The 21,672-nt window shown below is 41.9% G+C and overlaps 1 protein-coding gene and 1 long non-coding RNA gene across 2 annotated transcripts in view; one reads left to right on the forward strand and one right to left on the reverse strand.

The window, feature by feature from the left end:
• The window catches only part of LOC121935048 (zinc metalloproteinase-disintegrin-like NaMP), a 36,949-nt gene extending 17,059 nt beyond the window's left edge, over positions 1 to 19,890 (forward strand). The window contains exons 6-25 of the mRNA XM_042476104.1: positions 417 to 612; positions 1,430 to 1,492; positions 2,622 to 2,693; positions 4,295 to 4,464; positions 6,092 to 6,176; positions 7,694 to 7,824; positions 8,527 to 8,704; positions 8,992 to 9,081; positions 9,502 to 9,697; positions 10,529 to 10,631; positions 10,933 to 11,089; positions 11,678 to 11,758; positions 12,342 to 12,420; positions 15,782 to 15,884; positions 16,756 to 16,852; positions 17,171 to 17,236; positions 17,961 to 18,017; positions 18,709 to 18,786; positions 19,476 to 19,544; positions 19,749 to 19,890. Coding sequence (XP_042332038.1) covers positions 417 to 612; positions 1,430 to 1,492; positions 2,622 to 2,693; positions 4,295 to 4,464; positions 6,092 to 6,176; positions 7,694 to 7,824; positions 8,527 to 8,704; positions 8,992 to 9,081; positions 9,502 to 9,697; positions 10,529 to 10,631; positions 10,933 to 11,089; positions 11,678 to 11,758; positions 12,342 to 12,420; positions 15,782 to 15,884; positions 16,756 to 16,852; positions 17,171 to 17,236; positions 17,961 to 18,017; positions 18,709 to 18,786; positions 19,476 to 19,544; positions 19,749 to 19,781 — 2,104 coding nt within the window. The 3' untranslated portion in view covers positions 19,782 to 19,890. The remainder of the gene's footprint in view (positions 1 to 416; positions 613 to 1,429; positions 1,493 to 2,621; positions 2,694 to 4,294; positions 4,465 to 6,091; positions 6,177 to 7,693; positions 7,825 to 8,526; positions 8,705 to 8,991; positions 9,082 to 9,501; positions 9,698 to 10,528; positions 10,632 to 10,932; positions 11,090 to 11,677; positions 11,759 to 12,341; positions 12,421 to 15,781; positions 15,885 to 16,755; positions 16,853 to 17,170; positions 17,237 to 17,960; positions 18,018 to 18,708; positions 18,787 to 19,475; positions 19,545 to 19,748) is intronic.
• LOC121935063 lies at positions 10,927 to 19,913 on the reverse strand. The gene is made up of 3 exons (XR_006104729.1): positions 19,802 to 19,913; positions 17,764 to 17,857; positions 10,927 to 11,063 (listed from the first exon to the last, which is right to left on the reverse strand). It is a non-coding gene; the product is annotated as an uncharacterized LOC121935063 (long non-coding RNA).
• Positions 19,914 to 21,672: the final 1,759 nt, after the last annotated feature.

The raw sequence follows: 21,672 nt of genomic DNA on the forward strand, positions 1-21,672 counted from the left end.
GTAATTTTTAGGCCTATTTTTCCTATTTGCTATCTATTTGCTATTTGCTTTTACTGCCATAACTGAATGCTATGGAATCCTGGCTTTTGTAGTCGTAGGACTTTCTGACAGCGAAGGCTAAATATTTCACAAAACCATGGATCTCAAGATTCAGCACTGAGCCATGGCTGTTATGGTGATGTCAAATTGCATTATTTCTGCATTATTTGGTTATCCAAGTGAGGCTGAACCAACCTGGAATGAACATAGAAATGGAGACTGGTGTCTATGGTTACCTGGCCATTCTTCCAGAGAGGAGAAGTGGGAGGTTGGATTTCTTCCATCCTAGCGGTCATTGCTTAGGGAAGGAGATGGTTTCATTAGTAGAAACTTTGGGGCTCTCATCATAATATTTTTATTCTGCAATTATTTTACAGAGGGTATTTCAAGAGTCGTGGAAAGAGGTATCTTATCGAACCTTTGAAGGCCTCAAAGCGTGATGCCCATGCGGTCTTCAGATATGAGAGTTTGGAAAAAGAAGATGAGACACCCAAGGTCTGTGGGGTAACCAACACTACTTGGCAATCGGATGAGCCCATCAAAAAGACCTCCAGGATGAGCACAAGTGCAGAGGTAAGCCTTAGCCCTCCAGAAAAAGGGGGCAATCTTTGTGTAGGTGTCTCTCCTTTGCAAATGAAAAAAAGGAAGGCATTTTCTCCCTTCTGGGCGAGACTACAATACCTTTTGCACACACCCACCCATATTTTTGGGACTTTTTGTGAAAATATTGTACAAAACATTGTCTTCCCTGCAATAATTTTTTTTAATGTGCAAAATACAAAGTTTTAAGAATTCCTGCTGTTGCTAATGGGCTCATTTCAAACATTTTTCAAACCCTTCAAAGCCCCTTTTGATATGTGCTATGGTAGTTCTCCATATCTGCAGAACTATTCTTGGTCACCATGTATTTGCATCCTAGCATTTTCAAATTTGTCACTATATAAAGATTGCCAATTTGGAACAAATATGACACAATTTTCTTGGCAGAGAAAGTGAGTCATTAAAAAAACCCTCAAGATCTCAGGAGTTTTTTTTTTTTTAAGACTGGTTAGCGTCTCCATTGCTATCAGAGAATTGATTTCATAACCAAATAGCTATTGTTGCCCTGATGGACAACTTACTTCAGATGGAAACTCTGTGTGAGAAACCATGTTCATCTCCTGGGTTTCTTAGCAGCTTTTAATGCAATTGAGCTTCTTCTTCTATTGGACCAGTTCTGCAGGATGGTTTAATCCATTTTAAAGAGCCAATCAGAGATGGAACACAATTCTGTAAATATTCGACAGTTGTATACTTTAGAATCTAAAGTTTGGATTAACTGATGATCTTGCATTTCTGCTCATACTTGGAAGACATCTCTGAACCATCTTTGCATTATCCTTCTGTTTAGAAGCAAGCATACTTGAAGGCCAGAAAATACGTTGAACTATACATAACTGTAGACAACACAGTGGTGAGTATATGGATGAATATTTCTCCTTTCAATCTTTTACAGAGAGGCAGTGACTTTTCCAAAGAAGGGTTAAAGATCTGGCACAAAGTGCCCTCTGCCGGCAGAAATCCCCTTTCATGGCCAGGAGCGTTTTTCTGTGTTTCATCTTTAAAAATCTGCCGACAGAATAGTCTGTCTTTTAAAAAAGGGAACAGTCAGTCTTGTGAAAATTACTTGGAAGGAAATTGATCCTGGGATGATGTCACCTAAGGCTTAGTGACTTCCTTCTGACAAGTGTCACCACAGTGCTATTCCACTTCCATATATAGCTCTGGACTCAAAAATGCTTATTGCAATATATATATATATATATATATATATGAGGGCTGTTGTCTGAGAATCAAAGTTCTACAATACAGTAGGTCACTTTGCCTTTGCATATGCCTTTAGGAATCATGTCGCTTGATCAGTTTCATTATAACACAATTTTATGTTCCTGCAATATCTCTTTGCCAGAGATGATAGTGGAATAAGGATATACATCAGGACCAAAGTCATGCCACTTTGAGAACAATCATCACCAATCCTAATTCCCAATCAAAGAATGCTGGAGAGGTTTAGGGTCAGCAGTCTCTTGCACTGCAAACATTTGCAGACCAACATCTCCCCAGTTCCATTATAATCCCATCAGCAAAAGTTACATTATTCTCTTTCAAATAGTTCTTAGCTGCCCTACTATAAAAGAACTCCAAGGTGGCGCACAAAATGATGGGGAAAGATGATTCATCCACAAGTATTAGTTCAATATAATGAAACCAGGAAATAAGAGCAGCAAGTAATGAAGCAGAACAAAAACAGATTAAAAATTAGCCTGGTGCAGAAAATAATGGGAATATTGTTCACAGTCTGCTGATTAAAATACATGATGAAGAACATGACATACATTCTAAGTTATGTATATGTATGTGTGTGTGTGTGTCTGTATGGATGGATAGATAGATATATAGAGAGATAGAGAGATGATATATAGTCATAAAACCTCTCTATAAGCAGGTTTCACTTGAATTAGATGTCTTAATTTTTCTACAACTTCTTTGTCCAAAATTTCTTAGTCATCTCCTAATGCTTCTCTCTATGTCCTTTATTGCAGTTCAGGAAGTACAGCCGCAATATGACTGGCGTAAGGACAAGAGTGTTTGAAATAGTCAATTACATAAACTTGGTAAGATGTCATGCTAAAGATTACTTGTCTTTTTTTTGGGGGGGGTATAAGAAAGGCTAGAATAGGGTCACCTTGAACAGTAGAACTAAAAACAACACTCGAAAATACTTGGAAATGGTTGGGGAAAAAGAGCTTCTTAAGTATTGAGAAACCCTGGTGAAAAGTATTTTGGACTGGGGGAAAAATCTTTGCAATCTAGGAGTTTGTAAGGAGGTTTCCCCCGTCCTTAATTTTTTGGCCCATGGAACAAATAACTATGAACATTATGCCTATCAAAAGAGAGTCTTTTAAAGCTTTGTAATGAAACTTTTTCAAAAGCAACGTTATGAATTCTAAGGCGTTCCATTCTTTTCACCAGTGTGTATGTGTGTTGTTGCTTGTTGACCTATGGTGACTCTGTGGGTTTCTTAGGGACTTTTAAAGCAAAGAATGTTTAGAGATAATTTGCTGTTGTCTTCCTCTGAAATATAACCCACATCAATATAACCCAGACCGCATGGGCATCACAGTGTGATGCGGCAGCTAAAAAGGCCAATGCTATTTTAGGCTGCATCAATAGAAGTATAGTGTCTAGATCAAGAGAAGTAATAGTGCCACTGTATTCTGCTCTGGTCAGGCCCCACCTAGAATATTGTGTCCAGTTCTGGGCGCCACAATTCAGAAAGGACATTGAGAAACTGGAGCGTGTCCAAAGGAGGGCGACAAAAATGGTGAAAGGTCTGGAAACCATGCCCTATGAGGAACGACTTAGGGAGCTGGGGATGTTTAGCCTGGAGAAAAGAAGGTTAAGAGGTGATATGATCGCCCTGTTTAAATATTTGAAGGGATGTCATATTGAAGAGGGAGCAAGCTTGTTTTCTGCTGCTCCAGAGAACAGGACCCGGAACAATGGATGCAAGCTGCAGGAAAAGAGATTCCACCTGAACATTAGGAGGAACTTCCTGACAGTTAGGGCTGTTCGACAATGGAATGCACTCCCTCGGAGGGTGATAGAGTCTCCTTCCTTGGAGGTCTTTAAACAGAGGCTGGACGGCCATCTGTCAGGGATGCTTTGATTTGGATTTCCTGCATGGCAGGGGGTTGGACTGGATGGCCCTAGTGGTCTCTTCCAACTCTATGATTCTATGATCACTTGGGATTCCTTGGTGGTCCTCCTCTCAAGTACTAAAAAGGCCTGATCCTGCTTAGCTTCACCTGCACCCAGATTTAAATCTTTCCATTACAGATGGTGTTCTGTAATAAGATGTATGTATTTCTCCTCTCCATTCCTAATGGATCTATTGAGATTTAAAGCATAGAAACAGCAGAAGCAGCAATGGCCTTTTCCCTCATGCAGCTGGCTCAGACCCACCTCCTGCGATACCTGTGTTTAAATAAGAGAGAAAAACTCATTTCCAATATTTCTTTTCTTTCTCCAGGGATGAAAACCCACTTTTCCCATGTCATTTTTCAGTTTACCCCTCACATCTTTATTTTCAAATGCGCGCAATTTCATCTGTACCAGAGGGAGGACAAAATCCATTATCGACTGTGTTTTTTTTTATTCTGAAGTGTTTCTCGAGGTATTTTTGTGTTATAACCGTGGGGTGTCTTCCTCGCAGGTTTACAAAGCCATAAACATCCACATTGCATTGATTGGCCTAGAAATTTGGTCCGATGGGGATAAGATCGTTGTGAACTCTTCAGCGGGTTCAACTTTGGACCGATATTCAGAATGGAGACAGAAAGTTCTGCTGAAGCGGAAACGGAACGATAACGCTCAGTTACTCACGTACGTAATTCAGTAGTAGTGCAAGAGGACTGGTGCAGCAAATTGAGAAACACTGGCTTAGTGTTCTGAGAATTATACAGTGGGTCCTTGGTATCCACTGGGGTTTGGTTCCAGGACTCCCTGTGGGTACCAAAATCCATGGATGTGTAAATCCTGTTCTATACAATGACGAGAGCCATGTGGTGTAGTGGTTTGAGTGTTGGACTATAACTCTGGAGACCAGCATTCGAATTCTAGCTTGGCTATGGAAAACCATCTTGCAATGGCAAAGCCCATCTGAAGAAACCTACCAAGAAAACCCTGTGATAGAGTTGCCATGAGTTGGAAACAATTTGGAGGCACGCAACAACAGTAAAATTGCATCCCTTATATAAAATGGCAAAATCAAGGTTTGCTTTTGGGAATTCATATATACAGTTGGCCCTCCATTTTCATGGGGTTCCACCCCCCCTGCAAAAACAGACTTGCCAATATTCAAGCCCCGTAGGCTTGAATGGGGCGCATGCATGCAAATGTGTGCAGGGTGCGTGCTGTAGGGACACGCCCCATTGAAAATTATGGAGGGCGCCCTTCCATGAATATTGAAGATCACTGACCTCAAGTCCATGAGAAAGGAGGGGCAATTGTATTTTTCAATATTTTCAAGTCATGGATGGTTGATTCAGAGGATAAAGTATCCATGGATATGGAGAGCCAACTGTACAGGATTATCATCCAGAATGATAACAGAATCATAGAACTGGAAGGGCCCTGTTGACTATAAGGTCAATCCCTTGCTCAATGCAGGACCTGCTCGATATATATCAAACGTTTCAAACCGATGTTTAAGTTGTGTTCTCATAGCAGTCACTAACTAGAGGAACACATTTATTTCTTCACTAGACCCCAAGAGCAATGCAACATGCTTAGAAGATTAAAACCTGATCACCTAGAGCCAGTTCTCAAAGGAGAAAAGTGGAGGATTTACTGGTGTATGAATATTTGACATCTATGTTAAGCAGAGTAAGCTTATGGTAGAAACAGGAACAATTGCTTTGAATGCTCTTGTAAGGTGAAAATAAAATGAAAAAACTGATATTTATTGTCTCAGGAAATCCATTTTAGGATAGGAAGTGAGATAGAGAAAAGAAGTTGATTTATGCCTTTTACTTCCGCATGTAAAGAAAACTCATTTTCATACGATTTAATTCTGGTGCAGATTATTGTTGCGGCAATAAGTATATTGAGCGGTTTGCAACATTATATCCCCAGATATGGTTGCATTTCAGCTGCCATCAACTCTAGGTGGCATGAAACTCCAGTCCAACAAAGATTTTGGAAACATTGGTCCAACCAGGATCTGGGGACCCAAATCTGGTGCCCATTGGTCTAGAACAAAGATTTGCAAACTTTGGTTGGGACTTTGGGTCCCAGACAACCCAGCCAACTTGTCCAACAGTCAGGAATGATGGGAACTGAAGTTCAAAACATTTGGAGAACCAAAGGATGAGAACCACTTGTTCGCTAGAACACTGTCAAAAAGAATTGGTAGGTTTCTTTGCTTGAAGCCGTAATAGATTTCACAAGTAATGTCATGATGGTGTGTGTTGGTGAGTGATTCCATAATTTGACTTTGTCTTTCTTACAGGGGTATAGATTTTGATGGACCAACAGTCGGACTAGCCTTTGTGGGAACCATGTGCAACCCTGCCCATTCCTTGGGAGTTGTTCAGGTTTGTGGAACTGAGATAGTATTATGAAAAAAGAACACTGGGTTGTAGGCAAGGAAGGCTTATAAAAAAGCATGTTTTTAATACAAGCAGGAATGGCTAAACAAGTCTATATTTGTGAAGTCAAAGGCTTTCACGGCTGGCATCCATAGTTTTTTGTGGGTTTTTCAGGCTATGAGGCTGTGTTCTAGAAGAGTTTATTACTGATGTTTTGCCAGCATCTGTGGCTGGCATCTTCAGAGAATGCTGGCATGGAAGAGAGTGGGGTAGATATACACTGTTGGTTGAGAGGAAGCAATTGCCATGTTAACCTGTGTACTGTTCTGTTGTTGAATGGAAAAGCCTCTACGTATCTGTTTAATTAATGATTCATTGTCTGCTGACACAATGGATCATTAATTAAATAGACACCCTATTTATGGCCTGTTACAGATGGGCGTAAAGTATGTCCTGGGGACGTACTAGGGTTAGGGAAAGTGCGTGTTTTATGCACACACCTAACCCTAGTATGTCCCCAGGACGTACAAAATGGTGGCGCCTGTTCCACATGGGGGGCCGCCATTATGACGTCATGAACGTGCCGCCTCCAAACAGGGCGGCGTGGACGTGACGTCTTTGCGCCGCATGAGGGCACATAGAGTGCCCTTTCCATGGTGCTAGAAGGATCTCTGAAATGGAGCTCCTTCCGCAATTTGCATCGCTGGTGCAGCCTTTAGACAGCTGCGCCAGCGATGCAAGGGAGAAAAGAGCTGAGTGGCCCCTTTCTCCTCCTCCCCGCCACCGTTGGGTGCCATTGGAGCATGAAGCCCCAAGGATACCCCTTTCCAGGCTGTGGGGAAGCGGCCTTTTGCCACTTCCCCGCGGCCTGGAAAGTAGTGGATCGGGGCCTCGGAGGCTGCCGTTCTGGCAGCTGAGGCCCCGATCCAGTGGGGAAAGGAGTGCCTACAGGCCGCCCCAAAGGAGCGGTCTGTAATGCACCCAAGTTTCCAAAATCTTTGTTGGACTAGAATCCGTGGGTAAAATAATCCATGGATAAGGAGGGCCGACTGTTCATCTTCATTCGACAGTATCTTAGGAAATGGCCTCTGTGTGAAATCACACACAAAGGTCCTCCAGGGTTTCTTCCATCTCTAAAAATTCTACAGTTCTATAGTTCTGGGTATTATCAACACTTGAATGCCTTGCAACCACATCTGTCTGTTCATCATCCGTATGACACAAAGCCAGGATATAAATAAAACCCATAAAAAATAAATAGAGTTGTGACCCACCTAGATGAGTGCAGACATATAGATTTATCCAGTGGCCTGCAATATTAAGTACGAAGCCACTGTTGGATCCGCAGATACACTGGTGCTCTATTTCATTCTAGGGACGCAGAACTCATTTCATCAGTTTAAACTTTGCCAAAATACTTTTATAGGGGAGAAGAGCTATGACATGGTGTTAAGATATATATTATTTACCAGATGTTTCTTGGCACACTAACCAATGGATTCATTTTTTGCATGTGTATGCAGGATCACAACACAAATGCAATTGCTATCGGTGCTACCATGGCTCATGAAATGGGCCATAACTTCGGGATGAATCATGACACAAGTTTTTGTAAGTGCAGCTCAGAATCCTGCATCATGGCAGCACAACTCAGGTGAGGGAACTGCATCTATCAACTGTAGTTTTCTTCCTATACACGACTGCTTTACGATAGCTCTTAATAAATCATTCAACTCAGAAAGCAATATCATTGGGCTTGAATTGCCAAGATGGATTTTGTTCTGGATAGAAAATGTGCTTAACTTATTGTTTGCATAAATTAGAAGCTGGGGTTATTATAATATCAGAGAAAAGATTGAAAGACCAAGCAAGAAAGCTGGAATGTGTTCTGAAAAGGGTGACCAAAATGGTGAAAGGTCTGGAAACCATGCCCTATGAGGAGTATCTTAGGGAGCTGGGAATGTTAGCCTGGAGAAGAGAAGGCTAAGAGGCGACAGGACAGCTGTGTTTAAATATTTGAAGGGATGTCATATTGAGGATGGGACAACCTTGTTTTCTGCTGTGCCTGAGATTGGGGCATGAAGCAATCCATTAATAGGAAAATAGATTCCAGTTAAACATTAGGAAAAACTTTATGATGGTAAGAGCTGTATGGAGTGGAATGTACTGCCTCAGTATGCAGTGGAGACTCCTTCTTTGGAGGTTTTAAATAGGAGCTGAATGGGGGGTGCTTTGATATTGAGTTCCTGCATGGCAAGGGGTTGGACTTTATGGCCACATGTTCTCTGCCATGGGTTATAGTCCTCCTCCCATAACATGCCCGCTATAACATGTGTATGCTGTTGCTTCTTTGCAGCTACAAAACCCCCCGGGATTTCAGCTCATGTAGTCTCCAAGATTTTCAGAAATACATCATGGAGCGAACCCCAGCATGCATCATCAACATGCCACCACCAAAGGACATCATTTCAACCCCAGTCTGTGGGAATGACTTTGTTGAGGAAGGAGAGGAATGTGACTGTGGCTCTCCGGAGGTATCTTTCTATCATTGTTCATTCTTGTTGTTCAGAAAACTTACTTTTAGGTTTTGATACCTTGAGCACAATGCCATGGCTCAATGCTATTGAATCCTGGGATTTCTAGTTCATTTTGGCACCAGAGCGTTCTGAGAGAGAAGGCTAAATATCTCAAACTACAAATCCCAGAATCCCATAACATTGAGCCTCGGCAGTTACAGTAGTGTCAAACTGCATTATTTCTCCAGTGCAGATGAAGCCTGGGCAGCAGGGCCTGTAAAACTAACACTGTTTTTGGTTTTAAGGAGTGCCAAAATGGCTGCTGTGATGCTGCAACTTGTAAATTGAAGCCTGGAGCAAAATGTGGATATGGGGAGTGTTGTGAGAACTGCCAGGTAAGGCTTTCTTTTCTGTGCTACAATCAGCAAGGTAAAAATACTCACAAATATTCTTATCATCAGTGGGAAATGGTACTTTGATACAATGGGTATCATGGGGGGGGGGGAGAAAAGATTAACCACTGGAGTGTGGCTTTGCATGGCTTCTGGCCTCTTAGGACACATGTATAATTTAAAAACACACTTTCAAAGTGGCACAAAGCAGTTTTATTTTGGCCTGTCTGTTCGGGCCCTTAGTTCCTAGAATCTACAGCCATCACATCCACTTTTCTAAGCTCTAGTCCTTCCCTAACCCCTTGTACCAACAGCAGATGAAGGGAGAAGTTCAGGGTGAAATGGAAATTTCAAATGGCACTACTCTCCTCCTGAACATGAGAAACAGTGACAAAATGGAGGACCTCTCTCTTTGCTCAACAGCTTCGGCGAGCAGGAGCAGTGTGCAGGCCGGCAAAGCATGACTGTGATCTGCCAGAAGTGTGCACTGGTCACTCTCATCAATGTCCTGCTGATCACTTCCGGATGAATGGCCACCCATGCAGAAACTACCAGGGTTACTGCTACATGGGGAAATGTCCCACCTTGCAGAACCAGTGCAACTCTCTTTGGGGAGCGGGTGAGTGAATTACATAGAATTCCAGGGATGTCTAGTCCAAACCATTGCCAGGGCAAGGTGGGCCATCTAATATTTAAAGACCACTGAGGAAGGAAGCTTCCCTTTCTACTCTTTGAGACAGTCTATTTCATTGTTCAATAGCTTTTGCCATCAAGAAGTCCTTCCTAATGTTTAGTTGGAATCTCCTTTCCTGTAATTTATACCCTTTGGTTCAGGTTCTACTCTGCTACTTGCACATTTTCTCTGTTGGTGAGAATCAGGTCCAACGTAGTTGATTGTCTTGTTGCTCATCCACCTTGTAGAAAATGAAATTGAAATTGTCAGCAAGGCAAGGGAGAAGATCTAACTCCAGCTCTCCTTGTTAACTATTTTCCACTTATGGAGAGGGAAAGCGGGATAGAGGAGGGAATGAAGTGGTCTTTATCCTACTGGCTTTGAGGCTACCCACTGCAATAGAGATTATCCTAATGGCATCTGGCACTTATGAGATAAAGTAAGGACAAGACATGGATCTGTAAGGCTCAACTACAAATTACGCTTTAGCCGCTGACATTCTCAGTGGTCTTATTGAGATCCATTATCTGGGTCTTGTTCTTCAATCCATAAAATTGACATAAGGACTGCCTACTCATGACCACAATATTATTGGGATATTTTCATTGAAAATTACTCTGCATAGTTTGGATCATAGTCATGTTTAAGGATGTTCATTTTAATAAATGAATATGAACAAAACTAATATGTATAACCCATCCGAAATAAGTTAGTGTTTAGAACATGATAATTTTGCACACCGATGAATTTATTGTCATTGTTGTTGTTTTTCTGCAGGATCTACAGTGGCTATAGATTCTTGTTACAATATCAACCGGAAAGGGGTTTACTATGGCCATTGCAGAAAGGCAAATGGTACATACCTCCCATGTGGAACAAAGTAAGCAATGCAAATCATTTTCTGCTAGCTTTCTGGGGCTTCTCAGGGTTCAAACTATACAATGGTCAGGATTGTCTTGGCAACGTATACATGTATAACTTGAGGCTGCATGCACATATATCTTGTTTTGGATGACTAGACCCTTGCGTTTCATCCAAGACCCATCTCTAGTAATGCACAGAAATAAATAAAAGGTGTATATGATGGCTGTGTGTTGGTTCCAAATGAACAAAAACACAGGTCTTATTTATTTGCCGACTCTTTGAATTGAATTAAAAATAATTGGATATGTCATTTCCAGAGATCTAAAGTGTGGCAAGTTATATTGCTCTGGTGGTTCAAGGATGCCTTCAGTTGGAAGCTTAGTATCGTTTGAGACATGTAAAGGCAGTTTTCCGAGCACAGGCGAAGAAGATGGAGGAATGGTCGCTCCTGGAACAAAATGTGGAGAAGGAAAGGTTAGTGAATTAATAGCGCTACATGCCCATTTCAAAAGGGGTGATTGATGTGGCAGTTTCTGAAGCCACAAGTTCTGAAATTCATGTAACAACCACATAGTGAATACTTGAACACTAACAGGTAGAGCTACACCTTTAGGCTTAAATCCAATTGTTAGGCCCATATAATCAATGTGCTGTTGTTGTGTGCTTTCAAGTTGTTTCTGACTTATGGCTCAGTGGGAAATAAGGATGGGGCTAGTTGTGATCCATGGACCACCAGTTATCCACCTTCGATATAAATAAAAGTGGGCAGAAACTTTCAATTTTACATTAAGGGAGATTTACCAGCAGCTTCTTGTTACTTTATAAGCATAAGCAAGATAATAGACCATGTTTATACTCCAGTGGGCTTAGACCAAGAATGGGCAACTTGAGGTCCTTTAGACTTAACTGCATCATCTCTAGCGACTAGGACTGATGCAATAACTAGCAGAGAGCCTTACATTGCTCTGCTATCTTAGATAATAAAGGTGTGTAGTTTTATATATATATTTAGAAAAAGTTATTGTCTTTTCTTGTTGATCAGTTTGGGCATTTGACTTTCAGGTCTGCAACAATGGGCAATGTGTTGAGATTGAGAGAGCCTACAGATCTACCAACTGTTCTGACAAATGCCCAGGACATGCTGTAAGTGTAACATTTTACAGTAAAGGGAGGAATCATTCCCACTAGTTTTTAGAGTTCTGGGGTTTTGAATACCCTTTCTTCCTCTGCTAAGCATGTATCCATGTACTTTTTCAGGTTTGATCCTATACTTTTAGTGTAGCATAAATAAATGCCCTTGTATTTATGCTGGCTCCCACAACAAATGCCTGATTGCTAGACAAGCACTTGTGTTAGTTGTTGCATGATGGATTTGTTTGCCATTTTATCTGTGGCACATATTTTGAGAGGACTGGATCTTTGGATTAAATCTAATAGTTAGGCCCAGATTTCTAGTGGTGACAAACATAAGTGCTGACTTACAAAGTTCCCATTAATTCAACGAGTCTACTTTAATTTGGATGAACAATGGAAGTTAGAACTTTGTATCTGCCTAATTTTGTGAGTTCAAAACTAGACTCATGATTTATTGCCAATAACTTTAAAAAGGATGGGCTAGAAGAAATCCTTTCAACAAATAGAGAAATAGAGCTTTTTTTTTTGTACATGCCTTGTATGCTTCTTTTGTACACACTTGGAAACTAATGCTATCTTTATGCTGCTATAGGTATGTGATCATGAATTGCAATGCCAGTGTGAAGAAGGGTGGGCACCACCAAATTGTGATGACCCTACTGGAAACAGATGTAAGTTGAAGCAGGAGATAAAGAATATAGGATGACACACATGATTCTACATACACTGATGTAACTTTCTTGAGGGGGCAGGAACTACAAATTTGACTCCAGTCATGAAATTTACAGATTCCCATTTCGTCCTTTCTAGGAACCCAAGATAGGTGTCTGCTAGATCCCACTGTTTCTCTTGACAATTCCCCCTTCCTCCTGCAGTTCCCCATATACCCTTAAAACCTGCTCCACAGTCCTGGGAAATCCTTTGGAGCAGATTTTAACAGCCAGGAGTCGGGGGAGAAAGTCCTAATTCTGCTAGCTTTTGAAACCATAGTGCAACCATTGGATATTGACCATGGTTTGATATTCTGGTTCATTCGATAACTAGCATTAGAAGAAACACACAGTTAACAGAGTTAGTACCTAATGCAAAGCTGGTTTAAAAGGGAAAAAGGGAAGCTTTTCATCTTGCAGACAAAAGAGGAGAAATGGAAGTGTGTAAGGACCTCTATAGCTCATCTATGATCACCTTTGGCTGAGAACTAATAATAATAATAATAAAATTTTTATTTATATCCCGCCCTTCCATCGATCAGGGCGGCTTACAGCAATTAAAACACACACAATTCATATAATCAATACAAAAAAGTTAAAACCATACAAATACATCAATACATCAGAAAAATAACAGGAAAAAAGCCCCATAGCCCAACCTCTTGGCCACGGAAGAGGAGGGAGGCCCACAGGATATTTAATCGGGGAATGCCTGTTGAAACAGGAAGGTTTTTAAATCCTTCCTGAATTGGGCCAGGGTGGTAGATGAGCGGAGCTCAATGGGCAGCATATTCCAAAGGGCTGGGGCAGCCGTGGAAAATGTTCTCCACGTGGTGGAGGTTAACCTAGCCCCAGGCACCTTCAGTAATTGCTGCCCAGATGTTCTGAGGGTGCGAGGCGGAATGTACGGGGAGAGGCGGTCCTTTAGGTATCCTGGGCCCAAGCCATTTAGGGCTTTATAGGTAATAACCAACACCTTATATTGAGCTCGGAAGCGAATGGGCAGCCAATGGAGATCTTTTAGAACCGGTGTTATATGGCTGGTCCTGGGAGCACCAGTGACCAGCCGGGCTGCCATATTCTGCACCATTTTCAGCTTCCGAGTTTGGTATAAGGGTTGCCCCATGTAGAGTACATTGCAGAAATCCAGTCTCGAAGTTACCAGAGCATGTACAACCATTTCTAGGTCCCTCTGGGCCAGGTATGGGTGCAGCTGGCGGATCAGCCGAAGCTGATAACAGGTGCTCTTGACCGTCGCATTCACCTGAGCTGTCAGGTGAAGCGACGAGTCAAGAAGCACCCCCAGACTGCGCACGGAGTCCTTCACAGGGAGCGTGACCCCATTCAGGACAGGTGGAACCACCGCCATTCCTGGACCAGGAGAACCTATCACTAGTACCTCCGTTTTCTCTGGATTCAATTTGAGTCGGTTTTCCCTCATCCAGCCCATTACTGACTCTAGACAGGCCACGAGAGGAGAGACGCCATCCCCAGTCACTGCATCAGTCGGAGACATAGAGAAAATGATTTGGGTGTCATCAGCGTACTGATAACCCCGCGCCCCATGTCTCCGGATGATCTCTCCCAGCGGTTTCATGTAAATGTTAAATAGCATGGGAGACAAAATAGCTCCTTGAGGGACCCCGGTTTTAAGGGGCCTCTCGTCGGAGCACACGTCTCCCAGCTGCACCATCTGGGACCTCCCGGAGAGGTAGGACCGGAACCACTGGAGCGCAGTGCCCCCGATTCCCACCTCTGCCAGGCGTCCCAGAAGGATACCATGGTCTATGGTATCGAAAGCCGCTGAGATATCCAAGAGCACCAACAGGGACACGCTTCCCCTGTCGATGCTCAGACGGAGATCATCGACCAAGGCGACCATGGCCGTCTCAACCCCGTAACCCGCCCGGAAGCCAGTTTGAAATGGGTCCAGATAATCCGTTTCATCCAAGACCGCCTGAAGCTGGATCGCAACCGCCCTCTCGATCACCTTTCCCAGAAATGGCAGCAGCGAAACAGGCCGATAATTATTATGTACCAGGGGGTCGAGGGAGGGCTTTTTTAGGATTGGTTTTACAATGGCCAATTTAAGATCCGATGGAAATAGCCCATCCCTCAAAGATGTATTAATTATCCGGCGTAACAATAATGTTACCGCCGGTCCCCCCTGGGCCGCTAACCACGAGGGACAGGGATCAAGAGAGCAGGTTGTTTTCCGAACACTTCCGAGGATCTTGTCCACATCCTCGGTACTCACCAACTCAAACTGATCCAGTTTAACATAGTCCACGGAGGCTCTGGTTTGCTTAAGGGTATCTAGTTGTGAGATTCCCATGGACTTCCAGATTCCCAGCTCCATTTCTTAGGGTGCATCTACACTGTAGAAATAATGCTGTTTGACACCACTGTAAGTGCTGTATTTTCATCCTATGGAATCCTGGGATTTGTAGTTTTGCAAGGTCCTTATCCTTCTCTGCCAAAGGGTGCTGGTGCATCACAATTCTATAGATCCTAGGAGTCTGTAGGATGGAGCCATGGCAGATAAAGTAGTATTCCTGCAGTGCAGGTAGTGTGCCGCAATGGCAATTGCATCAAATAGTTCAAGCAAAAAGAGGTGACTGGGCTGATTCATCCAGCAAGTAGGGATTTTATACCATGTCTAACACCTTTAAATCCTGCAATATTGCCACCACACAGCAGTATCTCCTAGAGGAATTATTGGTGCGAGAGCTTTTCATTCTGAACAATCTGATTTTGGAAATCACTCAAAAGAGTTAGCATGAGCTTTAACCTGGAGATTTCTTTGCTTGCAAATAACCTCTCTAGGCAGCTTGCAATAATAATCTCCAAAAGAAAAAGTCCAGCTAGGACCTTTTCTTCCCTGACTCAGAGTTAAAGTGAATATTTCTCTAATCTAAGACAACTGTCACAGTGAGGTTGCCACTTTTATATCCCCTTTCCCTGGCCATATGCAAAGAGCCACAGTTATGATGCTCCTACAAATCTGCCAAGGCTCTTGTAGGTCCAATGAACTGCTAAAACACAATGCTCCTGTTGGCCTATTCACCCAATCAATGAAGCTAAATGTTTTGGTCTCAAACTTCCAGAATCTCATTCAGTGGTTGGGGATTCTGGGAACTGAAATCCAAAATACCCAGACAAGTGATGCAAAGTCTTGTTCCAAGACAATCGCTGGTGTATTCGACTCATAAGGAATACAAAGGCCACCTGGCTGGGGCAGCCAAATTTCCAGGAATTGTGTCTCTGCTTCCCATATGACTCCTCCAATGTCAACTAAGACATTGTCTCTTTGATTTTGCAGATATCATCATCATTGCTGCTGTGCTGGTGGTCCTTGCGGTCACAGCGGTCGTCACTGCAATCTTTTTCCGTTACCGAATTGTAAATAAGAAACAAATACCAAGGTGAGCCTTCAAAACCCTTTGAATACATTCTCAGCTTGACTTTCAGAACATAGCTAATTCAGGACATGTCTATATGAAGCAAATGAACCAGTCCTTTGCCACCGCCCTCATGGCACCTTGACTTCATGACTCAGTGCCAATGCTCTGCTTGGAGTGTGGACTGTCTTCATGATGGGAGGCCAATTCTGCACTGAATCTGGGCCATCCTTTTCTTAAACTGGATTAAAACGATTTACCTTTTGCTCTAGATTTTCAAGGATAATCTGGAAATGCCAGACCATGTGCACATTGTTGTGACTGAATAATAAAGGCACAAGCATCCATGTTTTCTGCCTTCCACGGTCCCCCATGGAACCAAGCTCCCATGGATAGAAAAGGCTTATTGTATTACAAAGTTAAAATATAATGGTAGTAAACTGGTGATAGTCACCAACTTAGATAATAGTTTCCAATTCACAGCTTTCAGAAAGCCCCTTTTCTTATCAGCTGCTAGACCAAAAAAAATTAGCCCCTGATAATCCCAAACTATCTAAAAAACTATATCTTCGTATATGAGTGGGTCCACATTTTAAGATGTCCAAAGAAGAGCCTTTTCTTGGTCCCATCACCAACATTGTTGGTGAAGACATGGGAAGCTTGGTTCACTTTACTAAATAAGATTTCAGCTGGACTTCGTTTTACAGGCCAGATATGAATAATATAAAGTAAAATAAACAAATGAATAGTAAGAATGGAAAATAGCCAGGAAATACTTGATATGTTTCCTACCATCACATCTATTACGACAACGATATTGAAATGGCTGCATACAGGATTTAGACATTCTCAATGCAGAATGTCTTCATGCTAATATTGAATGCTTTTATGACAGCACCCACAAGAGCGCACCTGGAGCAACAAACCTGGCCTTCTCCGATCAAGAACAGAAGAGAAGGCAGCATATTGGCCCTGTGCCTGGACCTCCAGAGGTAACAACCACAACGAACCTTTTAAACAATAGATGCTAAACACTACAGAATCTGGTAACATTTGCTCTCTATTCCCTTGATATGGAAGTAAATGGATATTAGTCTGGACTGCAGTTACTTCATCAGCTGCATGAAGACAGCAGAAGGTCTACTGTGACAGTGATCAGAGTACAGTTGAATGATGCTTCTGTCCGGTTTGGGGAGGTAGTAGCTATAGTAGTTGTCGTAGACGATATAGGATTTTGGCCATTGTTTCAGAAATCAGGTTTAGACATTGATTTATTGGTTCTCATTAATTTATATTTTATATTTTTTCAGGTCAAGTCTACTAGATTTCTTCTCCCTCCTCCTCCACCCCAAGCAAATAAACCACCAGTTTGTGTTGTAAGTAGAATTAATGGCCTATTTCAAGCATAGGCTATCATAAGATAATACAGCAAGACATGAACAGAGCAAAAGATATATATGTATATATATTAAAACGTTTTTTTAAGGCTGTTAGACCCTGGTTCTGCTGCAGAATGTGCTGGACATTGTCTGGGCTGCTTGCACCAGAACTGCAGTTTGGAGAGGATGATGCTAGAACGGGAGCATAATAGGCCTTTTGGCCTATGTAGGCGAGATCTCAAGTGTATGTCCCATTGGGTTCAATAGGGCTAGTTTCCGTATAGGCATGTGAAGGATCAGATTATACTTTAAAATTCTCTCTCTCTCACACACACACACACACACACTCATATGAATGTGCACATACACACTCCTGCATACACAACCACCATGTGGAAAACTAGAATACCACAAAGATATTATTTCTAATATGTTATCTATCATGTACAAGGATAATTTTGTAGTCTGTGGGAATGTTGACATACGTAGATTTATTGCTGAATTAAAAGATTAAAAGAGTTTACCAGATGCTATTACTGCTTCTTGGAATTGTTTCTGGATTCCTGCAATTCAGTGAGCAAGGGTTCAGGCAAGATCACCTCCAAAGGTTCTGCAGTTCTATGAAATAGAAAATCCTAGTAAATTAGACGGTATGAGATTGTATGCAAGCCCTCCCCTTCTAAATAATGTTAATCCAGTGTTTCTTCTTGTTTTTCCTCAGAACATTCCAAGTGAACAATTCAGCCATACCCCAACCTTTTATCAAAATGCAAAAACGGTAAGTTGGACAGCTGTCTGAAGGACGTCACAAACCTGTTGTGTTAAAGTTCAATTTTCTTTAGCATTCTTTTCTTAAGGGACATTTTCCAAATGCTTCCTGGAGGCTTACGATTAGGAAATCCCAGCTGCCAAGACTCAAGAACTCAACAACTATACTTAAAACTGAACTTGCCAAGACAAGTTCGGTTGTGCATCATATAATTTACGTTGTTGTATGCCTTCAAGTCATTTCTGACTTATGGTGACCCCAAGGCAAACCTATCATGGGGATTTCTTGGCAAGATTGGTTCGGAAGAGGTTTGCATTTGCCTTCCCCTGAGGCTGAGAGAGTGTGACTTGGCCAGTGTCACACAGTGGTTTTCATGACCAAGCTGGGAATTGAACCCTGATCTCCAGAGTCATAGTCTAACAATATGCTAATTTTACAGAAATAAAAACCTTCATTGGTATTTAGGCAGAACACAAGCTTGACAATAGCTACTTTGTGATTGTCAACCCTGTCTGTCACAAATTTGTATTGCCTCTTTCTGTTATTTTGAAAACCTGGCAATGCTACATTCTGGCCTTATTTGATCTCTCTTGAAAGGGGGCTTTATGCAATACTTTTGTCTGCCCTCGCAACAGTCAAATGTGTGTTGATCACCGTGTGCAAATGCATCTAAATAAGCTCCTCTTTCTTTTCGTTCCAGCCCATCGTAAAGCCGAATATCCCTCCACCTCCAATTCCAACCGCCAAGCCAGGCTTATCTCCTGTCACTGGCAATGCAGTAAGTCAGTTTCTTAACTGTCCTTCTCTATGTTGGCTCTTTTTCTAGCTGGATGCTCTGCAAATATAACCAAGGTGGGGATATAAAGCTTCCCTGCAAGTATTCCCTTTTCACTTTTGCAGAAAGCATAATCTTCCTTTGCGGACTCTACTGCTTTCATTTTTTAAATGAAAGGATAAGATTCTTTTTTGTTTCTGTTTCAGTGTTTCATGTGAAAATTTCACCTTATGCGAAAAATTATCATGTTATGGAGACACAACATTTTCAATATTTTTGTTGGCATTTCTTCCAACGGAGGCTGCAACTGTACTGCAGAAAAATGTACTTTGCCACTGCTTTAACTGCCATGGCTCAATGCTATGGGATTCTGGGATTTGGTGGCGCACAGAGCTCTCTGACAGAGAAGACTAAGTATCTCACCAAACTACACATCCCAGAATCCCATACCACTGAGCCATGGCAGTTAAAGTAGTGTCAAGTTGCATTATTTCTGCTGTGCAAATGCAGCCCTAGTTGCTTTCTGTGCAAGGTGTGTCCTTTTCTTTCTGCTTTTGGATGAATGCTGTTCGTAGCTCGCTTGAAAATGGAGGTGGTACAGTCATGGCATTTCACTGTGAACCGCCTTTGCTCACCGCTTCCAATCTATGACTGAGCTGGATGGTGTGATGTATTAAACACTTCTCTTACAGGCCGCAGCACTGAAGACTGTTCCAGCTCCCCAATTCAAGGCTAAGGCACCACCTCCACCTCCACCCCAGGTAAGGAGCAAGCCTTATTGAGAAAGGTTTCACAGTTGCACACTTTACTGCTGTTATGTTCCTGCAGAAAGAATAACACACCCCTTTTCAGAAACCTTTGCTTCTCTCTCTAGTCCTGGCTGATGTGACACAAAGTTATTTAAACCTAGTCTGTTGCCTTTCTTTGAGTTACGTGAACTTAATATCTCTTCCCTTTTGTTTTAGGCACTGAAACCCCCGAGCAATCCCAAAGTATGAAGCAAAGTGGAAGACCATACCTGTTCGTATTCTTTGATTTCAAGGAAGCTTTTCCATTTTCTGGGTGCCTCCTTCTACAAAAGAAACAGAATAACCGATTTCTTCGAAGGGGACTAATGGCTTATCTGTAAAAAAGGAGTTACCATTTTTGCATTTCGTGTTATCATCTGGAATGCTGACTCTCAGGAAGGAACTGAAAGGGAATTTTCATCCTGCTTCCATCATATCAATAAAAGACAGATCTGGGAGTTCCTGCTCTAAACAGGAATTGTGTTTTTAACTGTAATCTGAGCCAAGCAATGTTAAACCACTAGAAATGATGATATTTTTTATGCCACAGGTTTGGTTTGTGTTGCCCATCACTGCCATCCATTGACAAGATCTGAGGTTTCAGAAGGTTGATCAGAATTTAATGTGATTGGGAACTGAACATTTCTAACCACTGTATTTTTCATGCATTTTCTGTGGAGTGAGAGGGTAACTGAGCCATATCCTATGCCTTAAAAACACTGATTCTTTGGAAAGAACAGTGGAAAATCCCACCTTTGCCTCTCTTTGACCCTCCCCACTTTTTAAAGCCACTGCTTTATCAAGAAACACCGAAGCCACTTTCAATTCCAAATGTCCTGTGCTTCATTATTTACTGCAAAGGAACTGCCACCATGTGCAATATTATGAGGGCTGCCAGCTTCTGTCTCCACCATCTGCTTCTGTGCCTTTCACAATTTGATCTGCATTCGTATGTCAAACCTTATGCTTTTCTGCAAGCTGTCCAAACCGTCACCTTCTGATTATTGTGGATCAGATTTTAACTGGAAGCTTAGTCTGTACTAATCAGTCAGTGTTGCTTTTGACAACCTTTGACTGGCTTTGAAGGCTTAAAGGTGGGCTAACGGTCGGTTGGCAACCCTAAATTGTAGTGAATGTCCTTGCTAGCACTTAGATAGCCCAGGTTGTCCTCGAGTTTCATTTTAATAGCCTATTTATGTTAGAGCATGACCTTTTTTTAATGTACTGTATATGGAAATGAAACACTTTGGAACGGTTTAGGATAGATCTGTGTATATTGGTGTGTGTGTATGTGTGTGTGTATTTTCTATATGCATGTGTGTCTCTATGAAAAGATCAGTAATGAAATGACTAACATGGCAATAATCCAACATGAAAAATTAGATGGGGATGGGAATGAATTTCATAGATTTTGCCCATCTATAGTCGTCAGTGACATGTTTTAATGCTCCCTTGCATAAAAATCTCACTGCAAGTGGAACAAGAAGCAGAGGGGGTAGAATTTTGCTCCCTGCAGTGATAGTTTCTGCTTGCAAAGAGCATCAGAAATAGACTTCTCCTACCCTTTGCATGAAATTGTTTGTTCTGCTGTCAACTTCAGAATGCCATGCCTCTATACATAGAGTGTGCATTAAGCCAAAGAGACTATGATTTTTGGTTCAATGGCAAAAGGCAAGATGGGGAGGAGAGGTTGCAGAAGTATGTAAGCAATAAACTACCATTTCCCTTGAAATGCATATTGAAAGCATCCATGCCTATTTTCCCGTATCACCTTTGCATCATTATCAGTTGACTGTCTTTTTCCTCTGTCCAAGATTAAATGGTAGCATGAAATGATGTGGGTCTGCAGTTTATTCTTTGTTTTGGCCAACAGAAGACATAGATCCAACTACGATTCCTCAGGCACAGCTTTTGTTCATTTCAGTGGGGTTGGTGTACTATGGTTTTCTACAGGATTGTGTCCGTTGTCTGGTAGAACAAGCTTTTGGTTGAATATTTCCTCTCCACTCTATTCTTTGTCCCAGAGAGGCTATTTTTTAATATATGTGAGTTTGATGAATAGAAGTTAAAAATGTTATTTTGTTTCCTATGGAGAATGTAT

This window comes from Sceloporus undulatus, chromosome 6 (assembly GCF_019175285.1).
Source record: "Sceloporus undulatus isolate JIND9_A2432 ecotype Alabama chromosome 6, SceUnd_v1.1, whole genome shotgun sequence".
Taxonomy (NCBI): Eukaryota; Metazoa; Chordata; class Lepidosauria; order Squamata; family Phrynosomatidae; genus Sceloporus; species Sceloporus undulatus.